Source organism: Benincasa hispida, chromosome 1 (assembly GCF_027475165.1).
Source record: "Benincasa hispida cultivar pf3 chromosome 1, pf3_genome.v1.1, whole genome shotgun sequence".
Taxonomy (NCBI): domain Eukaryota; kingdom Viridiplantae; phylum Streptophyta; class Magnoliopsida; order Cucurbitales; family Cucurbitaceae; genus Benincasa; species Benincasa hispida.
In genome coordinates this window covers 5,543,741-5,567,293 of record NC_143478.1, presented here as the reverse complement: position 1 = coordinate 5,567,293, position 23,553 = coordinate 5,543,741, and the positions used below count along the sequence as shown (strand labels likewise).

Sequence of the window (23,553 nt, the reverse complement as noted above, 5' to 3'; positions counted from 1 at the left end):
CATTTCAAAATTTTAATTCTCCAAAATTTAAAAGAGAATTTTCAGGCCTTTTTTAAACAGTTCTTTGTTTTCTATTTTAAAAATTTACTTCCTACAAGCACCTAGTCAATTTCTCATCAGATTTAGTCATAATTTTTATTAAAAGGAAAAAAAAAACTTTTTTGAGTTCAATTTTAAAAACACTTGTGAAAATTTTTAAATTAAAACTTGAACTATGTATTCACTCTTCAGAATCCCTGGAAACAACGAAAACAAAACGGTAACGACCTCTTAGTTTGAAGTAGATTTCGAAAGAAAAAGATTAGTATATAATGATGATGATGACAACAACATAGCAAGCACATATTAGACCAAAGTTAAATTAATTAGATTCTTGAATGATTGAATTATGTCCAAAGAAATTCTCAACTAAACTCGATTAATGCCCTATAAACTAAATATCCAACACTCGAATAAAAAAGAAGCATAAATAGCAATAGCATGACCAAAGTTCAAAGTGGAGAAAGGACCTAATATAACACCATTAATTTCTACCCAAACAAACTTCACACAAAACGTCGGTATCTGATTCCTAACATCTCCTTTTAACCATAATGTAATAATTTGAAATCTAAAACTATTACTTTCCTCTCTCCTTTTTTTTTTATGCCATAGAAAAGGTTCTAGTTTCAAAAAGCCTCTCACGTTTGAAATCCACTGTGTTACCGAAACGCTGTATTGTTAATAAAGAGATCGAATTGTCTTACTTGTCAAAAGATTCGGCAGCAGTTGTTGAAATTGTTGACCTCCAGTATCGAATTTAGATAACTTTTTCAAGAAAAGCACTTGATGATATACCAAATCAGGAGGCTTGTATCCAAAGTTAACTTTATCTTAGCCAACAAATCCAATTCGTGATCAACTAAGTGTCGGTGCTGCCCATAGTTTCACTTTCTTGTCCACACTCGCAGTAGCCAAAACCAATACTTTTTTATCTCCTGTTCCAAAAGAAGCTATATTAGATATTAGGTTAAAATACCATTTTCATCGTTGTGTTTTGGAGTTTGTTCAATTTTAGTTCCTCTACTTTTAATAAATATCTTAAATTTAATCCCTCAATGTTTTTTTTTTTATTGAAATCGACTAATTAATAATAATAATAATTTTTCATGCATCAAAATAAAGTATGTGGATACAATTTCAAAATTTCTAGTAAAGATGCTGATGAATAACATTTTTTTAAAGAAGAAATCAACAATAAACAAGCAATAGGGACTAAATTTAAGATTTAATAAAAGAACATAGATTAAAATTGAACATTTGAAAATACAGGGATTACACATGAACTAACTTCAAAGTACATAAGACCAAAATGACATTTTAATCAAGATATTATTATTCTTACGTTACTTTTGTAGACTGATCAACCACTTCCACAATAAAGTAGTAAAAGAGAAAAGCAAGATTGAATAATAAATTTTTAGTGAGTGAATCTTTTAAGTTGAACAATATCTTTTAGTTTTGTAAATTTAAGATATGGTCAATATGCGAATTAAAGTGTTGTCGAAGTTGTAATCGTTTATGAGGGGAAAAAAAGCACATTTCTTTCTTAACTTTGTCTTTTATTCTTGATTCTTTACTATTCCTATGATTTCAAATCAAGTCAGGCTAACGTAATTTTTCTGTACAAAAACTTCTAACTAAATGACATAATACAATAATGCAGTTTTAAATAGATCATTCACTTTTTCTTTATAACTTTATGAAAATAATGTAGAGTGCTTTAGTGTTATGGTTAGTTTATATTGTTGTAATTCTCTCGTTTTTATACTTGTGAAAATATTTTTTTTCTAATATTTCCATATTTTAGTAGCGAAAGAAGATAATTAAGAAGAAGTGGGATGAAGTTTTACCTGATGGAATAGGCTTGGGTGCCCACGAAATCCATGTGATGTCACCTGCATTAGAATTGGGTGCCCACGATTAGCTGATTTAATTCACAAAGTTCTCGACTTAAATTCGACCATGCTCTGGAGTCTGGACTATAGGCAGTTAAAAGAAATATTATATTATCAACAAACTGTTCTAAACTATATTGAACTGCACAAATCGAATAAGATAATCTTGTTAGGTTAAGGACCCTATGAGACATGGCAAATATAACTAGAAAAAACCTCGTCCAGGTATATGAAAACAACCTGAGATGATGAACCAAAATGTTCGGACTAGTAAACACATGGACTCGGATACAACCGTCACTTAATTGATAAATCAAGTCATACTACTGTAATGGTCAGTATCCTTGTAAGGGAAATTAAAAAAAAATCCTGGTTCTTTAGGTTGTTCTATTAATATGAAAGATGAGACCCAATGTAGTTAATCGATTCAGATTGTAATTATGTAGTATAATTACAATTCTCAACCAACTTTTTGGTTTAACTAAGTATTTAATTTTGAAAATAATTCATTTTGAAAAAAAAAATGAAGTGTATGGCAACTACTCAAAATAACTTCAAAACATACTATTGACAGTTTTTATCAAAATAGTTTAAATAAAAAAAATTTTTAAAAAAATTTTTTTTCTCTAGTTAATCCAAACGGACCCTTAGTTTTGACGAAGCAACTATGTATACACAAATACTGGTAAACACTTCCTAATGGGTTGGTGAACACCGTAAACATTTTGGAAAGTGTTTTTTATTGAAAAAATGTTTCCAAACACTATACAAGTATTTCTCTTGATAGATGATGCTACGCAAAATTAAAACAGTAGTAGTCTCGCTCTCAAGTGAGTAATTAATTCTTCGGATTAGGATCATCAGGTGCAATTTCAACCCATTAAAATGGTAAACCCCCAACAGAGAGAGAGAGAGACAGAGAGCCCTCTTTAATCAATATTAATAGAACCTCATAGCAGGTAAGAAAAGAAGCGGTAAATAATTTAGACTTATACGTACCATCGTGAGCTTTCTCAGCTGTGTCCAAAATCTTTCCAGTTTCAACACATAACCACTGCAGTGTGGAACCATGCGTTGCTGCTAGTATCTTTCCGTCAGGGGATATATTGAGACGATCATAATGCAATGTAGCACCATTTGAATCATGTAATGGAATTGGAAACACCTTGAGAGTTTTTGGATCCTCATCAAGGTGATACCTCACTTGAAAAAGGAAATAATGCAAATATAGATACAAGGAACATGTCAGTTGTTTAAAGTCATCTAATTAGATAGGTTAACATGAAACAGAAAGAAATCAGCAATCAACCAATTAAAGTTTTAATTGCATTAAGAGGTAAAAGAATATATATGTTACAACATCACAGATTCACAGTTAAATGTGCATTTACTTAATAGCTAATTGTTAAGTTTGTGTTTTAATTTCTATCTACAAGCGCGTGCGTGTGTATTTTTAACAATTACGTGAGTTTTCAGGAAAGATCCCAATTAGAAGTGATAAAAATTAATTAGATGAAGAATATATCTAGAAAACACAATACAATTTTAATGTAGACCAATTTTGTATTCATTTGCAAAAACTAACATTCATGTACTCTACTAATATTATCTTAGCTCCATCAGATGAAATGAGGAAACTAGGAGAATAAGGAGAAACCATATGAAAAAAATCAACTAAAAGTACTTCAACTGCAATACAAGATATGGTCATAGGTCAGTCAATTATACTAACAGGTGTTTACACATGAAAATTATAGATGTGACTCTACGTACCATTAATATTCCATATTCTCATTGAACCATCCTTTGATGCAGTGATGATTTGCTCTGAGTTTGGGGTAAAACATAACCAGGTTACCGCACTCTGGACATCAGAAAGAAAACGTTAACCGACAAGGAAGTTGAAACCATCAAGAAGATATTTAAAAGATGATGAATCCTAAAAAATGATATTGGTGTTTACTGAAAACCAAACTCAAAAGTCAAAACAAAGTGAAGTGCAACAGATAGCAGAATATTTTTAGTCACACATAAGAAGAAGATTTCATATGGATTTTTCCATGTATCAAAGCTGCAAATACCATAGTTTACAAACTTTTTCGAAGAAAAGGGTGGCTTGAAGAGTAGAAGAGTGATAAAACAAGAGTGATATAACAAGAGTAGAGAATTAGGGTGGCTTGAAGAGTAGAAGAGTGATAAAACAAGAGTGGAAGCAGAACATTGAAAAAGGATAGACAATCATGTAAGTTTTTTATTAGATCTAACTAACTAAATCACATCATGAATTTCACAAAATATCTAAACAATAACCTTGTGTCCTTTCAGCTGCATAACTCTCAAAACCTCCTTAACTGAACCATCCTTTGAGTAAACAACCTCCCATACCTGCAAAGAACAATATATTGACGGAAAAACATCAAAGACCAGTCTTATTGATTGAATAAATATGTAAAATCAGGTAGTTATAAAGCAACACCAATATTGTGATAGTGGTAACTTCTTTTCCCAGCAAAATCGAAATGATTTCAATAAATCATAATATATCATGAGCTAGAATGATTAAAGCCAATTGTAATTCACAGTCACTTGTCTATCTTTTCTAAGGAGGCAAGCTAAGAAGTAAGGACACTGACACGCGACACGAATACGATACGACATTGACACAACGACACACCAATTTACAAAAAAGTAAGAATGACACGTTGGTGACATGCTATTTATTTATTTATTTATTTTTCAAAAACAAATATATGTGTGCATAATTTGACATATTGTGAAATATGCAGAACATATATTTAACAAAAAGTATGAAAAAACGTAAATAAAATTGTGGATTATAGTTAATTTTAATACGCTTAAAATGCCCCTTAAATGGACTACCGATAGTGGGTCTTGTTTCATTATTTTTATTTTTTTATTATTTATTATTTATTTATTTATTTTGCATATGGAGTGTCCTTGGCATGTCGCTAACGTCTCTTGGTGTGTCTTGACGTGTTGGAAAACAAAAGAATAATAATAAAATAATGGATACGCTAGCTGACATGTTGGAAAACAAAAAAATAATAATAAAATAATGCATACGCCAGCTGACGTGTCGGTGTTCGACAGGTGTCCGACACCAACACTTTGCCAGTTTAGAAGTGTCAGTACTTCTTAGGAGGTAAGAACATATGACACTGGACCCGTGTACACAAACGATGTCTCACTACAAAGAAATGTATCTCAAAGCTGATCTTTACTAATGTTTGCCTTCAAAAGTACTGCTCAATTCTTCATGTGTGGGTCCATAAAAGAGATAACACTGTAGACAAATCTAGAAAGAAGAAACTTCTCATTATTAAATATGCAAATGCCAGAAACATTCACCTTCACATCTGCAGTAAAAGCAGCTGCCGCAATAAAACGCCCATTTGGTGACAAAGTGGCCATGGTATTTTTTAATTGATTAGTGTCAACATCACCCACCAGCTTCCCCGTTTTTGCATGCCAGAGTCTAATATCAGTCCCTAGAAAGCAATTTCCTTATATAAGCACTTCTAAGTTCTACGTAAGACAGAACTATGATAAAGAATGCAGTAAACTGTTGAGCAGATTTGTTTACGCACAAGAAATCAACAAGATAATTTTCGCAACCAAGTTAAACATTTTGAATTATTTGATCATGATTTAGCACATCTGCAGCATAATATTTTAGTACTCATGGATGCTATTGAAAATTTGAAGCCGGCCCTTATGTTCCTCCAGAATTCTTTATATGGCAAACAACAAATTCAACACTGATGAATATTTTAAATCTCAATGGTTAAACAAACCATAGAGGTCTAATAAAAGAAAGTATAACATCATTCACATGCCTTGCACTTGATTATTGTAAGGTAGATGTAACGTACCTTCTGAACAAGAAGCCACAATTGTACTCCCATCGGCATTGCCATAACTAGCAGTTGCACTTACTAGGGTTATAACAGATTTTTTATCGTGCACCTTGTGATGTTCCCACTTGATTTCAGGAAGAGGGAGCTTAGCTTGCTGTTTAGTTTCACCTGAAGCTTTGGGTTTTTCTTCTTCATACATGTACAAGGAAGAACCAGACAGACCTTGTGAGGATACAATGATAGAGGTTGCATCATCACCAAATGCGACAGCAGTTGGATGACCTCCAGCAGGCAAATTAATTCGCAAGAACCTGCAGAAATATAAATGATGTGCAAAAAATGGATGAAAAACCAAAATACTATTTATTAGCACTCTGAAAATATACATTTGAAAAGATTTGAAAAACGGATTTACATACTTGAAGCTTTTACTTGATGCATCATCCAACTTAAATACCCTGATCACGCCATCAGCACAGGCTGTTTTAGGAACAGATAAGACAAGATTAATGAATAAAAAATGATAACAAAAATCTTCAACATATCATACTGAAATGAATTAATACGAAACATTGATAAAACATTGCATATTAATTATGATAAAACTGTTAAACACATGGATATATTAATCTTAATGAATAGAGAATAAATGATACCTTCTACTTCCAGAAACCAGAACCAAAAACGCCAATTGATATAAATTTGGATACCACAATTTAGAAACCAATTCCCACACTGATTACTGCTAAGTTGAGCAACAACAAGAGGAAACAGAATACAGTAATAGCTAAAACTGTCTAGAAAACAAAATTATCAAAAACAACAACAGAAGTTGCTTTTTCATAGCTGAAAACATATTGCAAAAATAAGTCTCTAATAGGAGTTTTAGGAATAGCGAGAAAATTTTATATGAAGATGAGAAATTAGCATCAGATCAGAACAGCATGAAGTCTGAGTTCAAATTTTCAGCTCCATATGAGAATGAACCCACTAAAATTCACTAATATAGACCATTAAAACAGAAAAGTACTTAAAACTTGTTACTCGATAGAAAAAGAGGATTAGAAATAATTGAAAACACTAATTGATACAATACACGAGCTTAATATAGAAAACACATATATTATCAACTGAAACACTTTGAATCCAGCGAATGAACTAGCAAAGGATACAAATGCAAACCTGATATGCTTAGTCTAATTAAATGCTTGCTTGGAAAATGATTTTACTGAGGGAATATCAATTGAAAATTCTTCAGCCATAAGCATAAATAAAATGGAGGCAGGGGCAATATTCACATTCTGACATTCTTAGTTAAATATATTTCCCTTTCGTCACGGCATATTAACAATGGAGGTAATATCAAGTGAAAAACTGTTTGATCTAGCAGGATTAACCATGTTACCGGTCACCAAATTACTTCCGTCTGAGGAGAAGCATAATCCAGTCACAGAATCTCCATGACCTTTCAATGTATTCAAATCCAACGGGTGATGTTTCTTGTTTTGATCCTACATTTGACAATCAAAAAAGGAAAAACTGAGTGTAAGAGAAATATCAAAGTTGTTCAATGCATCATGTAAACAATATATGGAGTTGCAACATTTCAATCTGAATACAATTATTTTCCTCTGCAGATAACATTAGAATAAACAAGAGAACCTGCTGACCGTAATACACCTGAATCAAAAAATAGCAAATGTAAAAAGGAAATAAACAACCTTTATTGAACTCGATGCAGCACAAAGCTCGAGGTAGTTCGCATGAAGCAAACAATGAATATTTTACTGAAATGGTAGCAGAACACCGTGATGAACCAGTAACAAGACAGAGGAATAGCATTTTCAGCGAGGTTACGATGAACAACGAACCAAAAATCATGATAAACAGAGAAGATGGGACTAAAAAGGAATTAGATGGCGATCATTTCAAATAATTAGCATGTGTCCAGAGCAAAATTAACTAGCTACGTATAATTAGATCACATTTGCGATACGGACGATGATCGATGAAGAATTCAATCACTCCGCCGTACTCGCAGCTTCGAAAATTAGCAGAAGATGTAGAAGCTAGACCTAGATAATCTAAGACGAAAATTGTGCAGTGAATAATTCAGTACAAAATTGCGAGAATTCCGTCGTCGTTTTATGCAGCTTTTCAGGAACCAAACGGACCTTATCGGAGGAGTGAGAGTGAGGTTTGGAGTGAGACTTCTTAGTCTGAGACGGCTTTTGGTGCTTCTTCGGATCCGATGGAAGCTCCGGATGGGAAATGGTTTGGACTTCGGATCTTCGCTTGCGAAAGTAACTTCCGAAGAAGATAATGACGATTAGGGCACCGAGAATTACTGAAACAACAGGAATTAGCAGAGCAGAATCCATTGATAAATGCAGAGAGATGTGGCAACGAAGACGACGAGGAAGAATTTGACGATGGACTTGACGAAAAATGACGGTCGGAGTAAGATGGGATATATATAAATGGTAAATTTGAACGAAACCCAATTTTTTGGTCCAAAATATCAATCGACCAATTTTTAAAAAATAATGTCAATTGACCTTCTGCTTACGTCATCACGGGATGAGATTACAAAAATGCCCCTCCAGTCTATACGAGTGCGCTCAAACTCAACGGTTGTCCCACTCCGTCAAAATTATTGTGCAAGTGTCGTTCAATCTCGCTCTGCAAAACCATCGTCCATCTACTGTCGTAATCGAAGTTCTCTACTGAGTTAGTGAGTTTAATTTTTGTCTTCCATGTTGTGTTGCATCTGTTTAGGTTGATTTCTTTTGATCGGTCATCACGTTCATAATTGGTTTCGGGGTTCAATCGGTCGCGTCTATTTTTTATTTTGGGTTTCGATGTGTTCTGCATTGGTTAAGGATGAAGAAGATATAGTTCGAGTCAGACAAGGTAGTGGATGATTTTTGCGAGAGCGAGATGGGCGAAAGCGAGATTAGTGAGATTAACGAGATTATTAGCGAGATTAGTGAGACTTTAACAGTATGTTTTGTTAGTGATTTTTTAGTACGAACCTATTAACTGATAAACTGAATGTTCATACAATACAGGAGTAATTTAAGATGTAAAAATCTTAAAAATCGTGAAGTTGATAGGTTTCCCGGACAAGGAACTTGCATGGCCTACGTTGCCAATGCCAACAAGATTGTAAAGCAAAAGCTTACCGGAAGGCAGTTAGAAATGTTCAAGAAAACAATTTTTGGTCTCTTTCTAGACATTGAACTTGTATTCAACAACCCACTAATCCACTATATGTTATTGAGGGAAGTGAAGAAGTCAGGAATGGACTCAATTAGTTTCTTTGTCAGATGAAAGGTCGTCACATTTTCGAAGGACGACTTTTTATTGATCATTGGTTTGTGGCGGTTTCCTACGCGAGTTGGATGGAGTGAGAAGTCTTCACAAGAACTTTTTACGAGGTACTTTGGTAGTCGGTCAACCTCAGACACATTCCACTTGAATTTGCTTGAAGAGGAATATAAAAAATTGGTATTTGAAAATGACGATGCTGCTATGAAAATTTCCCTAGTATATTATGCAGAGGTTGCAATGATGGGTAAAAACATGCAAAAGAATGTTGTCGATTGTACTCTATTTGACGATGTTGAAGACATAAACTACTACAACAATCTTGATTGGGGTACAATTATTTGGCAGAGGACACTCGATGCCCTGAAGTCCGCACTTAACGACAATGTTGGTTTATACAACGAGAGGTGAGGGGAAATAAAAATTATGTTGTGAAGTACTCGCTCCGTGGATTTCCCCAAGCATTCCAGATAAATGTTCCTTAACTTAACTTTATCTTTGGTTTAACATTAACATAGTTATAAATTTGAATTGTTTGGATTTAGGTGTGGATGTATTGGCAAGGAACATTGCCACTCAAAAGAGCAAGGTAGCCATTCCTCGTATATTACGGTGGTCATGTTCCCACTCGGTGTCTTTCAAAGCACTCGAGAGAGACATTTTTTAGTCTCAAAATGTAAGTGTAATCTATGTAGCCACAGTATGTTTATTCAGTAGTTAAATGTACACTAACCATCTTACTGGGTTCCTTAATGCAGACAAAAGTCAAAGAGGGTCTTGTCATGTCCGATGTTGAGAAGGAGTTTCAGGACACTCTAATTGATAGACGGGCCGTAAGACAAGCACATTCCAACACCGAGAGTTCAGGGAGCTATAGTAGTTCAAATAGTCGCAGTAGTTCAGATAATAATAGTTCAGAAGGTGGGGAAGGTGAACAACAGGGTAATTTAGAAGGTGGAGTGAGGGATGACGAATTTGATGGGGACCAAAACATCCACCAGCCTACTTACACCCCTAGTGAGGATATGTTTCATGATGTACTGGTGGGTGACGTACGTCCTGAGCCTAAGGAGGAGTATTCTGTCCCGTAGGTTTCGGGCCACAGGGAGGGAGGTAATGTTGATCCTGGTGTATATGCGTACCTTCGGAGCATTGACAGCTCAATATCGAGCTTGGATGCCCGTGTATCGAACCTAGAGACGGACACGAGAGACATGAAAACACAATTGTTAACTATTTTGTCTCTATTACAGTCTATAAAAGGTTCCACGGTGTTTGAGGCGACGAGGTCTCCCACTCCATAGATAGGCCAAGATGCCACATGTCCCCCATCCCAACTGTACGTAGGTCACCTACCCCACCTCCACCTAAGTCATCGATCCCATTTCCACCTCTCAATTCATCTATACAACTTGATATCACGACCTCCTCTAACACCCTACATCTCGATTCACAGGTATGATCATTATGTGATTCGAAAATTTCTTTCTTCATATTTGTTATCCAACATGTTCACCATTTTGTTATATTTCTATAGGTTATGGTCAAGAGTACAAAAACAACAAGTAAGAGGAAGGCCGTTGATAAATACACACCTCCCGTTGAACCAAAAAAGAAAATAACAAAAGAGAAGGAAATTAAGGTTCAACTTCCTTTGGATCGTCCAAATATTAAGTACCATCTCCCTAGGGTACCTATGATACAGTTTAAAAAGACAATCCAATACTCCTTGGAGCATAAGGTTCCAGTTGCTATATTGAAGGAAATGGTGAACTGGATTGCCGATAAGAATACGGACAACGAGGTTCGAGATCTTAAAGATGTCATACCCTAGAATTTTAACGCAACAACGGTCAACAGAGCAACCAAGCAAGTAGCTCACAACAACCAACGCAATCTTCTTCTCTAAAGAGCCTATTGAAGCAATATATAGAGAAAAACGAGTCAGTGCTTCAAAATCAGGCTACGTCCATCCGCAACCTCGAATTGCAAATGGGCCAGATTGTGAATGAGCTCAAAAGTAGATCGCAAGGGGCGTTGCCAAGTTCAACCGAGCTTCCACGCAACCTAGGGGGCTCAGGAAAGAAGCAATGACAGGTTGTGACATTGTGCAGTGGAAAGATTGTGGAAGGAGAAAAGAAGGAGTAGAACAAATCAACTTCCATCGCAACTGAGCCTAAGATCGCAGCAACGCAAGAAGAAGAAAGAGAAAACGAAGAAGTAGAACCTGAGGTTGCATTAACTTCAAAGTCAAATGAAACGGGAACCGTGAAAGTTCAGTTAACCACCCTTCCCTCAGAGGCTAAGGAAGAAGAAAAACGAAAAGGACATGGTAACTAAGAAGAGAGGCGCTGGAAAATTTTCCACGGTGGCATTAACACAAAGTTTCAAATCTATTATTCCACCAAAGATGAACGATCCTAGGAGCTTCACTATTCCTTGCTCCATATGAGGACTCTATATTGGGCAAGCCCTGTGTGACTTGGGGGCGAGCATAAATTTGATGCTGCTGTCAATCTTTTGACAATTAAATGTGGGGCAACTTGTGCCCACCTTCGTGACTCTCCAATTGGCTGACAGATCTCTAGTTCATCTAGAAGGTAAGGTGAAGGATGTGTTGATCACAATTGATAAATTTATTTTGCCAGCTGACTTCATCATTCTACACTATGAGGCCGACAAAGATGTGCCCATCATTTTGGGGCGACCTTTCCTATCAACGGGTCGTGCTTAGATTGATGTGCATAAGGGAGAAATCACTTTGAGCATAAATGGTCAGAAGCTCAAATTTAACATAATTCGTGCCATGAAATTGTTGAATGAGGAAGACCTACAAGATTCTGACGATGACCTGAATTTGATTGAAGAAGAAAAGTCTGATAAAAAGTGTGAAGAAGAGGATGCTAACGCATCCGTAGCTGTCTGCAATGCAATCATAGAAAAAAAAACAAAGAAGAAGAAATGATCGCAACACAAGAAAAAGAGCCAACAGAAGAAAGAAAAACAACGCAATCTTCCCTCGTGGAACCACCAGCACTTGAACTGAAGACCCTACCAACACATTTGAATTACGCATTTCTGGGGCAGAATGAGAAGCTACTAGTGATAATTTCCTCTACGCTCAACGCAGATCAAGAGAATGCGTTGATGAGCATTCTCAAGAAATATGAGCGAGCAATTGGCTGGACGCTCGCTGACATCAGAGGAATTAGCCCCACGTACTGCATGTACCACATTCTTCTTGAGGACGACCACAAAGCAACCATTGAAAATCAATGCAGACTTAACCCTGTGATGAAGGAGGTCGTCAAAAAGGAGATTATCAAGTGGCTGAATGCGGGCATTATCTATCCCATTGCAGATAGCACATGGGTCAGCCCCGTGCAATGTGTGCCGAAGAAGGGTGGAATGACAGTAGTCCCCAATGAGAACAATGAATTAATACTGCAAAGAACCATCACTGGATGACACATATGTATGGACTACCGCAAATTGAATGCGGCCACAAAGAAAGATCACTTCCCTCTGCCATTCATTGATCAAATGCTAGATAGACTAGCAGGGAATGATTTTTACTGCTTCATGGATGGATATGCCAGGTACAATCAAATCATGATAGCTCCTGAAGACCAAGACAAGACCACGTTCACCTGTCCATATGGGACATTCTCTTTTCGTTGCATGCCGTTTGGTCTCTGCAATGCGCCGAGCACGTTTCAGAGGTGCATGATGATGATCTTTTCAATTTTCTCGAAGACTTAGTGGAAATATTTATGGATGACTTCTCCGTTTATGGGAACACTTATGAAGTCTGCCTGGCCAATTTGGAGAAAATTCTAAAAATATGTGAAGAGACGAACATGGTGCTCAACTGGGAAAAATGTCACTTCATGGTGAAAGAGGGTATATTGTTGGGACACAAGGTCTCCCGAGAAAGGTTGGAGGTGGACAAAGCAAAGATTGACGCAATTGAAAAGCTTCCACCTCCAACCAGCGTGAAGGTTGTGCGAAGCTTCTTGGGGCATGTTGGATTCTATGGACGATTTGTTAAAGAATTTTCTAAGATTGCACGACCACTAAGTGCGTTGTTACAGGCGAACCGAAAGTTTGAATTTGACAACAATTGTCTCAATGCATTTCGAGTTTTAAAAGATGCGCTGATTATCGCACCCATCTTGATTATGCCGGATTGGACACTGTCGTTCGAAATCATGTGCGACGCAAGTGGGTATGCGATGGGAGCCACATTAGCGCAAAAGAAGAAAACCATTTTGCACCTCATCACATATGCGAGTAAAACTCTGAACCCTGCTCAAATCAATTATACCACCACTGAAAAAGAACTTCTGGCTGTGATTTTTCCGTTGGAAAAATTCTGGGCATATCTATTGGAAACCAAGGTACTCATTCACATCGATCATTTGGCAATCAAATATTTGATGACAAAAAAAGACGCAAAGTCGAGGTTGATCATATGGGTTCTTCTCCTTCAAGAATTTGATATCGAGATAATTGATCGGAAGGGGACAGAGAATCAAGTTGCGGATCACTTATCCAGACTAGAAAATCCCAAGGTTGACCGCAATGAATCTGAAGTGAGTGTCGTGTTTCCAGACGAGCAACTATTCCACATAGAAGAATTGCCCTGGTATGTGGACATCGTTAATTATTTGGTTTGTGAACAATTTCCTGAAGATTACACCTATCATCAACTGAAAAAGCTCAAGAATGAATGCAGACACTATTATTAGGATGAGCCAAATCTGTATAAAAGAGGTGCAGACCAAATCATTCGATTATGCGTACCAGATGCTCCTCAACAATGCATATTGTCACAATGCCATGACTCACCATATGGTCGGCATTTTAGAGGACAACGCACTGCAGCCAAAGTTTTGCAAAGTGGATTCTTTTGGCCTTCATTATTCAAGGATGCGGCTGACTACGCAGTGAAATGTGATCGGTGTCAACGCACAGGTAACATTTCATGGAAGAACACAATGCCAATGAACACTATCTTGGAGCTGGAATTATTCGACGCATGGGGAATTGATTTCATGGGACCATTCCCCCCCCCCCTCGAACGGTAAACACTATATTTTATTAGCCGTTGATTATGTCTCCAAGTGGGTCGAGGCAATATCATGCGCTGCAAGTGATACGGCAGTAGTCTCCTAGTTCCTGAAGAAAACTATTTTCACTCATTTTGGCACTCCTCGTGCCATCATAAGTGATGAAGGATCACACTTTGTCAATCACAATATCAAGAAGCTTCTGCGCAAGTACAATATCCTCTATAAAGTGGCCACCACATACCATCCGCAAACGAATAGTCAAGTTGAAGTGTCCAATCGAGAAATTAAATTGATACTTGAGAAGGTAATAAAGCCTTCATGGAAAGACTGGGCAATAAAGCTTGACGATGCTTATGGGCATACCGGACCGCATTTAAAACACCCATAGGTATGTCCCCCTATGTGCTGGTATTTGGTAAGGCATCTCACTTGCCTTTGGAGCTGGAATATAAGGCACTGTGGGTGGTAAAGAAGCTGAATTTTGTTTTGAAGAAGGCAGGGGAAGCGCGAAAAATGCAACTGGTCGAGCTAGAAGAATGGAGGAACAACACATATGAAAATGCGAAGATTTATAAAGAACGCACCAAGCGTTGGCATGATCAACGCATATGCAGTCAGAACCTCCAAGTCGGGCAAAAAGTCTTGCTTTTCAATTCACGTCTGCGACTCTTCCCGGGAAAGCTAAAGTCACGTTGGTCCAGACTGTTCATAATTCGACAAGTACTTCCGCATGTCGCGGTGGAATTATCAAATGACGATGGAACCAACATATTCAAAGTCAATGGGCAGCGAGAAAGGCATATCAGGGAGAAGACTGGCATCGCCAAATCGACTCCATGGAACTAAGAAACTTTGAATGAAGAAGGAAGTAGGTGGTCCCTGCGTTATCAGATGATCACAACTTATCAGGGACGTAAGTTTTGGGAAACCTCAAGTCTTCAACTCTTTTCTCCACTACTCAGAATTTTCACTATCTTTTCAATTCTGATTTATCTTTACTTTACTATATGTTCAATTTTCACTATCATTTCTTAAAAAAAAAAAATTGTGATAACAATTTTTATTTTGTTTAAAATAATTTGACCCTCTCTTTGTTTTTCTTACAACGATCGAGGCGCTGGATTGTGGAAATATTACGCAAAGCAACAATCATTTTATTCCATCACCGCAACGCGACGAAGAGTGATCGCCATAAAGATGGATGCGTCAATACGATGCGAGCGAGGGGTGTACTCTTCCTTATCTTTATTTCCAATTTTTCGCTATCACAGTGCATTTTAGTCTTCAAAGTTTTATCACCGCATCCTCTTTAATCACCGCATCATTTGACATAGATAAATTAAATGAGTCACCGCATTCTGTTTCTTTGCCAAATATGATTTCAATGATGAAAAATATGCTTCTATTTCTTTCGTATATATTAGAGTCAACTTCATCTTAAGATAGTCACCTCATGCAATATTTCTCGAAGTTAGGGGTTTGATAGCTTTCTTTCAAACTTTCTTTACGACGCATTCTATGACCATCACATGACTTATTTTAATCTTTTGACAATGAGGACATTGTCGCATTTTAAATTTGGGGGCGAGGTATTTATTTTCGACCTTGCTATTTTCTAAAAAAAAATTAAGAATAACAACTCCACTGTCAACGCAATGGAAAACCCATGTTGATAAGAGTTAAGTTATGAAGGTACTTACCCGTAGTTGGATGTCCGCATGACACACGTGGGGGCAAGCCAAAATGAAAGTAAGTCACTAGGATCAACGCATAAATCAATGACCGCAACTCCAATGTCAAATTGGTATGAGTTTAGACTCAGAAAGAATGCATTTCTCGTAGTTGGATGTCCGCATGACACCCGTGGGGGCAAGCCAAAATGAAGGCAAGGCACTCAGATCAGCGCAAGGTCAGAAGAAAAATAGTAATAAAGAAAATTTTTGTGCAAGGATAAATCAGTTGATACCCCAGTGGAAAATTTTCTTTTTGAAATAAATCATGCAATGTTCCGAAATTTAATAAACTCTTTTTGAAAGTTGAACTTGCAATCCCTAGGGCTTAGAATTATTTTAAGAAGAGACTTGAATAAGACTTGAGGAAATTCTGGTATATTGGACTTGAATGAAGTATCCTTGAGAAATCTAGGAAAAGAACTTTGCGGTGGACTTGCTAAAGGAATCTTTAGCTTATGCTTGAGGACAAGCATTGTTTAAATTTTGGGGTGTGATAACGGGCAGAAATGCACGTTATCATAGTGCTAAGTTCTTAAATAATGTTGGATTGCGTTAATGAAATATGTTAAATTGCCTCCATTAAGCATAAATTCTATAATATTACGGTCGCATGCGTCCAATGCATTAGAGCAGTTGATCTTTACATTTTTGTGCAGAATATACGTTAATGCAATACAGAGATTGCGATCATAGGAATACATTGATCGAGCGCAACTTCACCGCAAGACTTTGCGTTGATCGTGCTCATAAACATTCGCCCAAGAAGTATCACTGCAACTTGATCAGCGCAACATGGTGGGCGCATCCGAGTGAAAGAATAATTAAGAGCGATGGGACAGAAAGCTGATGACAGTCGGATCCAAATTAAGTTGACAGCCGATAACGGTCACCAAGTACTTTGAACTTTATCGGTAACAATCACCCGGCGCGTCAATCAGGAATTAAAGTTGTCCCATCTGTACAATCGGGAGAGAGAAGCCGCCTTTCACCATTGATGCCCTATAAATATCAAATGCATTCTTCAGAAAATGGGTTGATGAGTTAAAAAATTCACCAGTTGCTTTTGTTCAAAGTTTTCTTTTCCATTTTACGGCGGAGCAAGAGAAGAGTGGTGGCACCGGAGATCGCCTAGGGCAGCTTGAAAGAAAACCTTGGGGTGTAAGAGCAGAGAGCGGGCCGACTCTTGTGAGAGTGAGAATATCTTTAGAGCACGAGTAGAAACAGTGTAAATGCCTGGCAGCAAGAAATTGCTTTAGGCTCTTTACTATACTTGCATTGTTATTTTGTACTTCATCTCATATCTATTAAATGGAAGTTCTATTTCTACATCTGCACACTCTCTTAATATGCATGAGTAGCTAAACTAGTTTAATGGGTTGAAAAGAACTAAGCTAACATGACTTAGGAAGTTCATTGCTTGTGATTGTCTTGTTTCATGCTGTTCAAATTACCCTTTAGAGTTACTCGAGAGAGAATCTAAAGAAAGAACCTAATGTCTCGAGAGAGCTAGGTTAGAATCCAAACTCGAAAGAACAAGCTTAGGCTTGCATAAAGAAGAGATAGGGACTTAGAGATAAGCTTTGTTTATCAACTTGCATTGCATGCATCCTAGGAATAAGAATGATATTATGTGATTGCATATTTGTGTGAATGTCATGTTGTTATCGCATAAATAGAGATAGAGGTTTATGTGTAAACCCTGTAGACTTATCGCATATTTATCGCATGTGTTCTAGCCTTAGAAGCCGTAGCATTCATGCCGAGAGGTAGTTGACTATTGTATGTATATTTCATGATCGCAAAGCATGAATGCATTCTAGGGAGTATTAGCCAAAACTTTTCTCAACCTATTCATCGCATATTCATCGTATTTCCCGTTTACCAACTCTTTCAAACTCTGCTGCATTCATTATTTATTTTCATCAACACAAACAACAAGCCCAACGATTTATTTATTTAACTGGTTATCGCAAGTCTTCATAAAAATCACCAACGCAACTATTTTCACAAGTCCCTGTGTTCGATCCTGGACTTACCGGGAAACTCAGAGGAATTTACACTTGAATTCCACTGGGGAAACTTGAGTGCACAATGCAATCCATCAATGCATATCATCCATATTTCACTTAAAAAATTAACGCATCACGTATGAAGCTTCTGGTAATGGTCTGCTGGTGTTGAACTGCATGAACCTGGCGTTGGACAAATTCTCTCAACTTGTTGTGTTGACAAATGAGTTCTTGTTCTTGCCACATCATGTCACTTAGCTAACTTGCGATAGTGTTCTGTTACCGCGACAACTTATTAGAACCACCTAAGATAGGCTTTCAGAGGTCATCATGAAGGAATCTGTACCACTCGTCAACTTCTAGATCAACTTCTTCTTCAGACACGCTGGGATTTTGGTGTTGGCTTCTTTCACCATCTTGGTGCCCACTAGCCTCACTAATGTCATATCCTCCGCCTACTTTAAGGGTAAATGTTGGTAGGCTTTGATCATCAGCAGTGGGTATGGTTGGTTAGACGCTTGGGACCTTTAGGCTCCTCAGGGGCTAAAGCCTATTATGTTATTTTGGGGGAAGGTGGAGACGTTGGTAATTTTGGTTCGATAGGCAAAATGGGAAAGAAGGTTCTTCAAGAGGGAAATGGTGCTTGTTCAGATCGACGCCTAACTTAAAAGAATCCCTATATGTTAGTGATGCAAATGGTTCTACATCAAACTCGTTCTGATGCGGGAGAGAGTATGGCCTAAGCTTAGGCAATGAGGGTTTTCTACGGTGGGAAGAAGGTGTCTTTTCAACTTGGGGTGATTTGATCACCTTTTCATCAACCCTGGACGAAATGACTGTTGGGATTGATGTTCTAATTCTCCCAGAGTCTCGTTGTTTGTAATTATACACATTTTTTATGAATAAAATAAGTGTTATTTCATTATGGCATTTACTCGTATCCAATAAACAAAGTCTCATGGTTATCTTATGTAAATTTAAGCATGTATATGAGATATACAAGTGGTTCATGCCTTAAGTGATAACCTAAATAGGTCTGTAGTATAAGGATTAAGGTGGGATACCTAATCCTGATGACACTACGGATACGACCCACTTTGTAGAGGTTTGCAAGTGTTGTAAACTACTACAGATGGTAGATCTCTACCATTCATGTGGAGATGTGCGAGTGGGGGTGTTCTACATAAAGAGTTTGTATAAGACCGGACCACGAGATGACTAGACTCTGTATATAACGCCATTGATACTGGAGACTTACATTTCACCTAAACGATCATAGATGACATGACCTCAATCCTCAGTGTTTTGGGAATTTATGCCTTTGAGGGCAGTCCTTTGATTAGTATGGGTGAGTGGCCAGATTTCCAACTCAACATGCCTATCTTTTTGGGGATTCGTCTTATTGGAGAGCTGGGAACTAAATTACACAAGATGGAATTCACTTCTTCCTCGAAGTAGAGGTAAGTAGATAAATTGCTCCCTTAAGGGCTGATTCTGGGGCTTGAACATAGTGGCCACAACTTTTCTTTGGAAGAGATGACTCGGTCATAGTAAGACTATGATTTATGTTCACTAGAAGGATCGATGGTACTTAAGGAGTTAGATGTAACTACACGGGCATAACGGTTATTGGCTGAGTTGTACTTACGAGCGATCTGTGAAGGGTTGTCGCATTGTTGATTGGTTAAGATGGACACACAATATATTTGTAGTAAAGAGAGTTCAGCTGTCGGTCTTTAGTGGAGTGCTTGACAGTTAACAGATGGTGGATCCCGTGACTAAAGAGTTTAGTCAGTTATTCATGTACCATTGGAGCTTCGAGCTACAAGTCCATAAGGTCTCCTTAGTAGCTCAATGGATTCAAGTTGAGGATCAGTTCTTGGTGTTGATTTGAAATGTTCGAATTGACAAAAGGTAATTCAATTATATATGATATGATCGGTATGGTCTATGAGATACATCTAGTGGAGGATCAATGGAGGCATTTTCCCGATCAAAATCACCTCCAAAATATGGCTTGATCCTTTGGCCATTAACTTTAAATGCATTTGACCCATCTTCATGTGTTAGCTCTACCGCACCATGAGGATGGATCTCTTTAATAACAAAGAGTCCTGACCTGCCCAATTTATTTTTCCTACAAACAGATGGAGATTTGAGTTAAATAACAAGACTTTTTGGCCAACTTCAAAATTTTTCTTACTAATGTATTGGTCATGCCAACACTTCATACACTCTTTGTAAATTTTGGCGTTCTCATACGCCTGTAATCTCCATTCATCCAGCTCGTACAACTACAACTTCCTTGCTTCTCCTAAGTCTTCCATATTAAAGTTGAGCTTCTTTGTGACCTAGAATGCCTTATGTTCAAGTTCCAAAAGAAAATGCAAGTTTTACCGAAGACGAGCGCATGTAGGGACATTGTAATAGGCGTTTTATATGTCATGCAGTAAGCCCATAGTGTCTTGTGCAACTTTTGTCCCCAATCCCTTCCCATCGAATTAATTATCTTTTCAAGTATGGATTTGATCTCCCTGTTGGACACCCAGCTTGTCCATTTGTTTGAGGATGGTAAGATATCGCAATTTTTTTATGAACATTGTATTTAATTAGAAGCTTGTTGATGATGTGATTAATGAAATGAGTACCCTTGTCGCTTATGATGGAACTTTGGATGCCAAAACGAGTGAAAATATTTTTCTGTAGAAATTTCGGTACTGTTGCCGCATCGTTTGTAGGGCATGAAATTACTTCAACCCACTTTGAAACATAATCAACAGCTACCAAAATGTACTTTTGGCCATTGGAAGGCGGGAATAGGCCTATGAAGTCAATTCCCATATATCAAACAATTTAACCTCTAGGATAACCTTCAATGTCATTTCATTTCTTCCGAAAATATTCCCAGTGCGTTGGCAACTGTCGCACTTCATAACGTAATCTATGGCATCTTTGAAGAGTGGAGGCCAATAGTACCCACTCTGAACTAGTTTTGTTGCTGTACACTGACCTCCAAAATAGTCACTGAATGGTGACTCATGGTATTGATATAAGATGCGATGAAATGCAGTTTTTGGAACGCATTGCCTTAAAATATGGTTTGGGCCTCTTTTATAAAGATGTGTCTCATCCCAATAGTAAAATTTTCATTCATGCATAAGTTTCTTTCTTCTTTTTTTTTTTTTTTTTTTTTTTTTTGCAAAGTGTTCTCCTTTGAGAATTGCATGCATACCCGAAAATTGACAATGTCTGCGTACCAAGGCAAGAACACATCAACTTTTAATATCGTTTCATCAGGGAAACAAGCATTCACCTCTTATTGGAAGCTGTAATAGATGATCTGCAACTTTATTTTCTAATCCTTTGCAAACAATGATTTCAGGATCAAACTCTTGCAATAGTAATACTCATTTGATCAAACGCAACTTCATGTCTTTTTGGTCATAAGATACTTGTTGTTGAGTGATCTCTATGAATAATCACTTTCAATCCCAACAAGTATTATGTGAATTTCTCCAAAGCGAACATTACTGCGAGCAACTCTTTCTCTGTTGTTATATAATTCTCCTGTGCGTTGTCAAGATTTTTGCTCCCATATGCGATTGGATGAAGAACTTTCTCTTTGCATTGGGCTAAGGCTGCACCCATCACATAATCGCTTACATCACACATCAATTCGAATGGCTTTGAGTAGTCCGGTACGATCAAAATAGTCATTATGACTAGTGCTTGCTTCAATGTCTCAAATGCTCTTAAACAGTTATGATCAAACTCAAAAGGTCTATAAACTTCTAGCAGCAAATTCAAAGGTCGTGCAATTTTAGAGAAATCCTTTATAAATCTACAGTAGAATCCAACATGTTTGAGAAAACTTCGAAGTGTTTTCATGTTTATAAATGGTGACAGTTTTTCTATGGCGTCAATTTTAGCTTTGTCAACTTCCATCCCAAATTTAGACACCTTGTGCCCAAACACAATTCCTTCTGTCACCATGAATTGACATTTTCCTCAATTCAAAACTAGATTGGTGTCTTCACATCTCCTCAAAATTTTCTTAAGATTTGCTAGATATAATCATATGTCTTGATGTTTACTGAAAAATCATCCATAAAAATTTCAACTTTCTTTTCAAGGTAATCAAAGAGAAGGCCATTATGCACCTCTGAAAAGTGCTAGGGGAGTTACATAGCTCGGAAGGCATGCACTGGAAGGCGAATGCCCCATAAAGGCAAGTGAAGGTTATTTTTTTCTTGATCTTCAATCACAATCATGATTTTGTTGTACCCACATAGCCATCTAGGAAGCAAAAGAAGTCATTCATTACTGATATGTCCAACATCTGATCAATAAATGACAAGGGAAAGTGATCCTTCGTAGTCACTGCGTTGAGCTTCCTATAGTCCATACATATTCTCCAACCTGTAATTGAAGGCATTAGAATGAGTATGTTGTTTTGGTTGGGAACTACAGTCATTCCACCTTTTTTTGGGACGCATTGCATGGAACTGACCCACGTGTTGTCTGAAATAGGAAAAATAATCCCCTGGTCCTACCATTTAATGATTTCTTTCTTGACTACTTCCTTCATCGCAGGATTGAGCCTGCACTAGTGTTCAATAGAGCCTTCCTTTCCATCCTTGAGTGTAATTTTGTATATGCAATAGGATGGGTTGATTCCTCTGCTATCTGCTAGGGTCCACCCTATCGCCTTAATGTATTTCTTCAAAAATTTCAATAGAGCATTTTCCTTTTCTTCTAAGAGTGTTACTAAAATTATTACAGGTAAAGTATCGATCTCACCAAGGAATGCATATTTTAAATGAGCAGAGAGTGCTTTCAACTCTAAAACCAACTGTTGCTCGAGAAAAGGCTTGATTTTTCCTTCTCGATTTTCTAAACCCAAAGGTTCAAAATTCCTTTACATCTCTTTTATCGCATAACAAGATTCAAATGTTGCATCCGCCTCATCCTTCAATCTTCTTCCAATTCATCTGTTTAGCATGCATTGATCTCATCAGGATATTCCATCTCCTTAAGAATATTGAACTTCATCTTTTGGCCATTAACATGCATGGTGATTTCACCTTTGTACACATCAATTTGGGTTCTTCTTGTGAATAGGAAGGTTCTTCCCAAAATGATACGTACATCTTTATCAGCTTCGTAGTCCAATATAATGAAATTAACTGGCAAGATGAATTTATCCACCTTCACGAGCACATCTTCTAATTTTCCCTTTGGATGTACCACAGAATGGTCTGCCAATTGCAAAGTAACTGTTGTGGGTACAAGTTCTCCCATTCCCAGTTGCTTAAAGATTTATAATGGCATGAGATTGATGCAAGCTCCAAGGTTGCATAGGGCTTTGCCCTATATAAACTCCTCCAAAGGAACAAGGAATGGTGAAACTCCTTGGATCTCACATTTTTTGTGGAATAGTTTCTTGTATAATATTGCTACATTCTTGTGTCAATGCGACAATCTCGTATTTCCCATCTTTCTTTTCTTTGAGATGATATCTTTTAAGAATTTGGCATAAGATGGCATTTTCTCCAATGCTTCAATGAGTGGAATGTTAATATGCAACTGCT

General features: G+C 37.2%; 2 protein-coding genes across 2 annotated transcripts; both read right to left on the bottom strand.

Annotated features, from left to right (window-relative positions):
• Window positions 1-345: 345 nt before the first annotated feature.
• Window positions 346-8,324, bottom strand: LOC120090148 (Transducin/WD40 repeat-like superfamily protein). The gene is made up of 10 exons (XM_039047669.2): window positions 7,990-8,324; window positions 7,221-7,326; window positions 6,235-6,295; window positions 5,831-6,126; window positions 5,307-5,446; window positions 4,248-4,322; window positions 3,711-3,801; window positions 2,937-3,140; window positions 1,893-1,937; window positions 346-977 (listed from the first exon to the last, which is right to left on the bottom strand). Exons 1-10 carry the CDS (start codon window positions 8,194-8,196, stop codon window positions 898-900), a joined length of 1,305 nt encoding a protein of 434 aa, XP_038903597.1. The 5' UTR covers window positions 8,197-8,324; the 3' UTR covers window positions 346-897.
• A 14,633-nt stretch (window positions 8,325-22,957) lies between these two features.
• On the bottom strand, window positions 22,958-23,263 carry LOC150038188 (uncharacterized). Its single transcript, XM_090312419.1, has one exon. It carries the CDS (start codon window positions 23,261-23,263, stop codon window positions 22,958-22,960), a length of 306 nt encoding a protein of 101 aa, XP_090168545.1.
• Window positions 23,264-23,553: the final 290 nt, after the last annotated feature.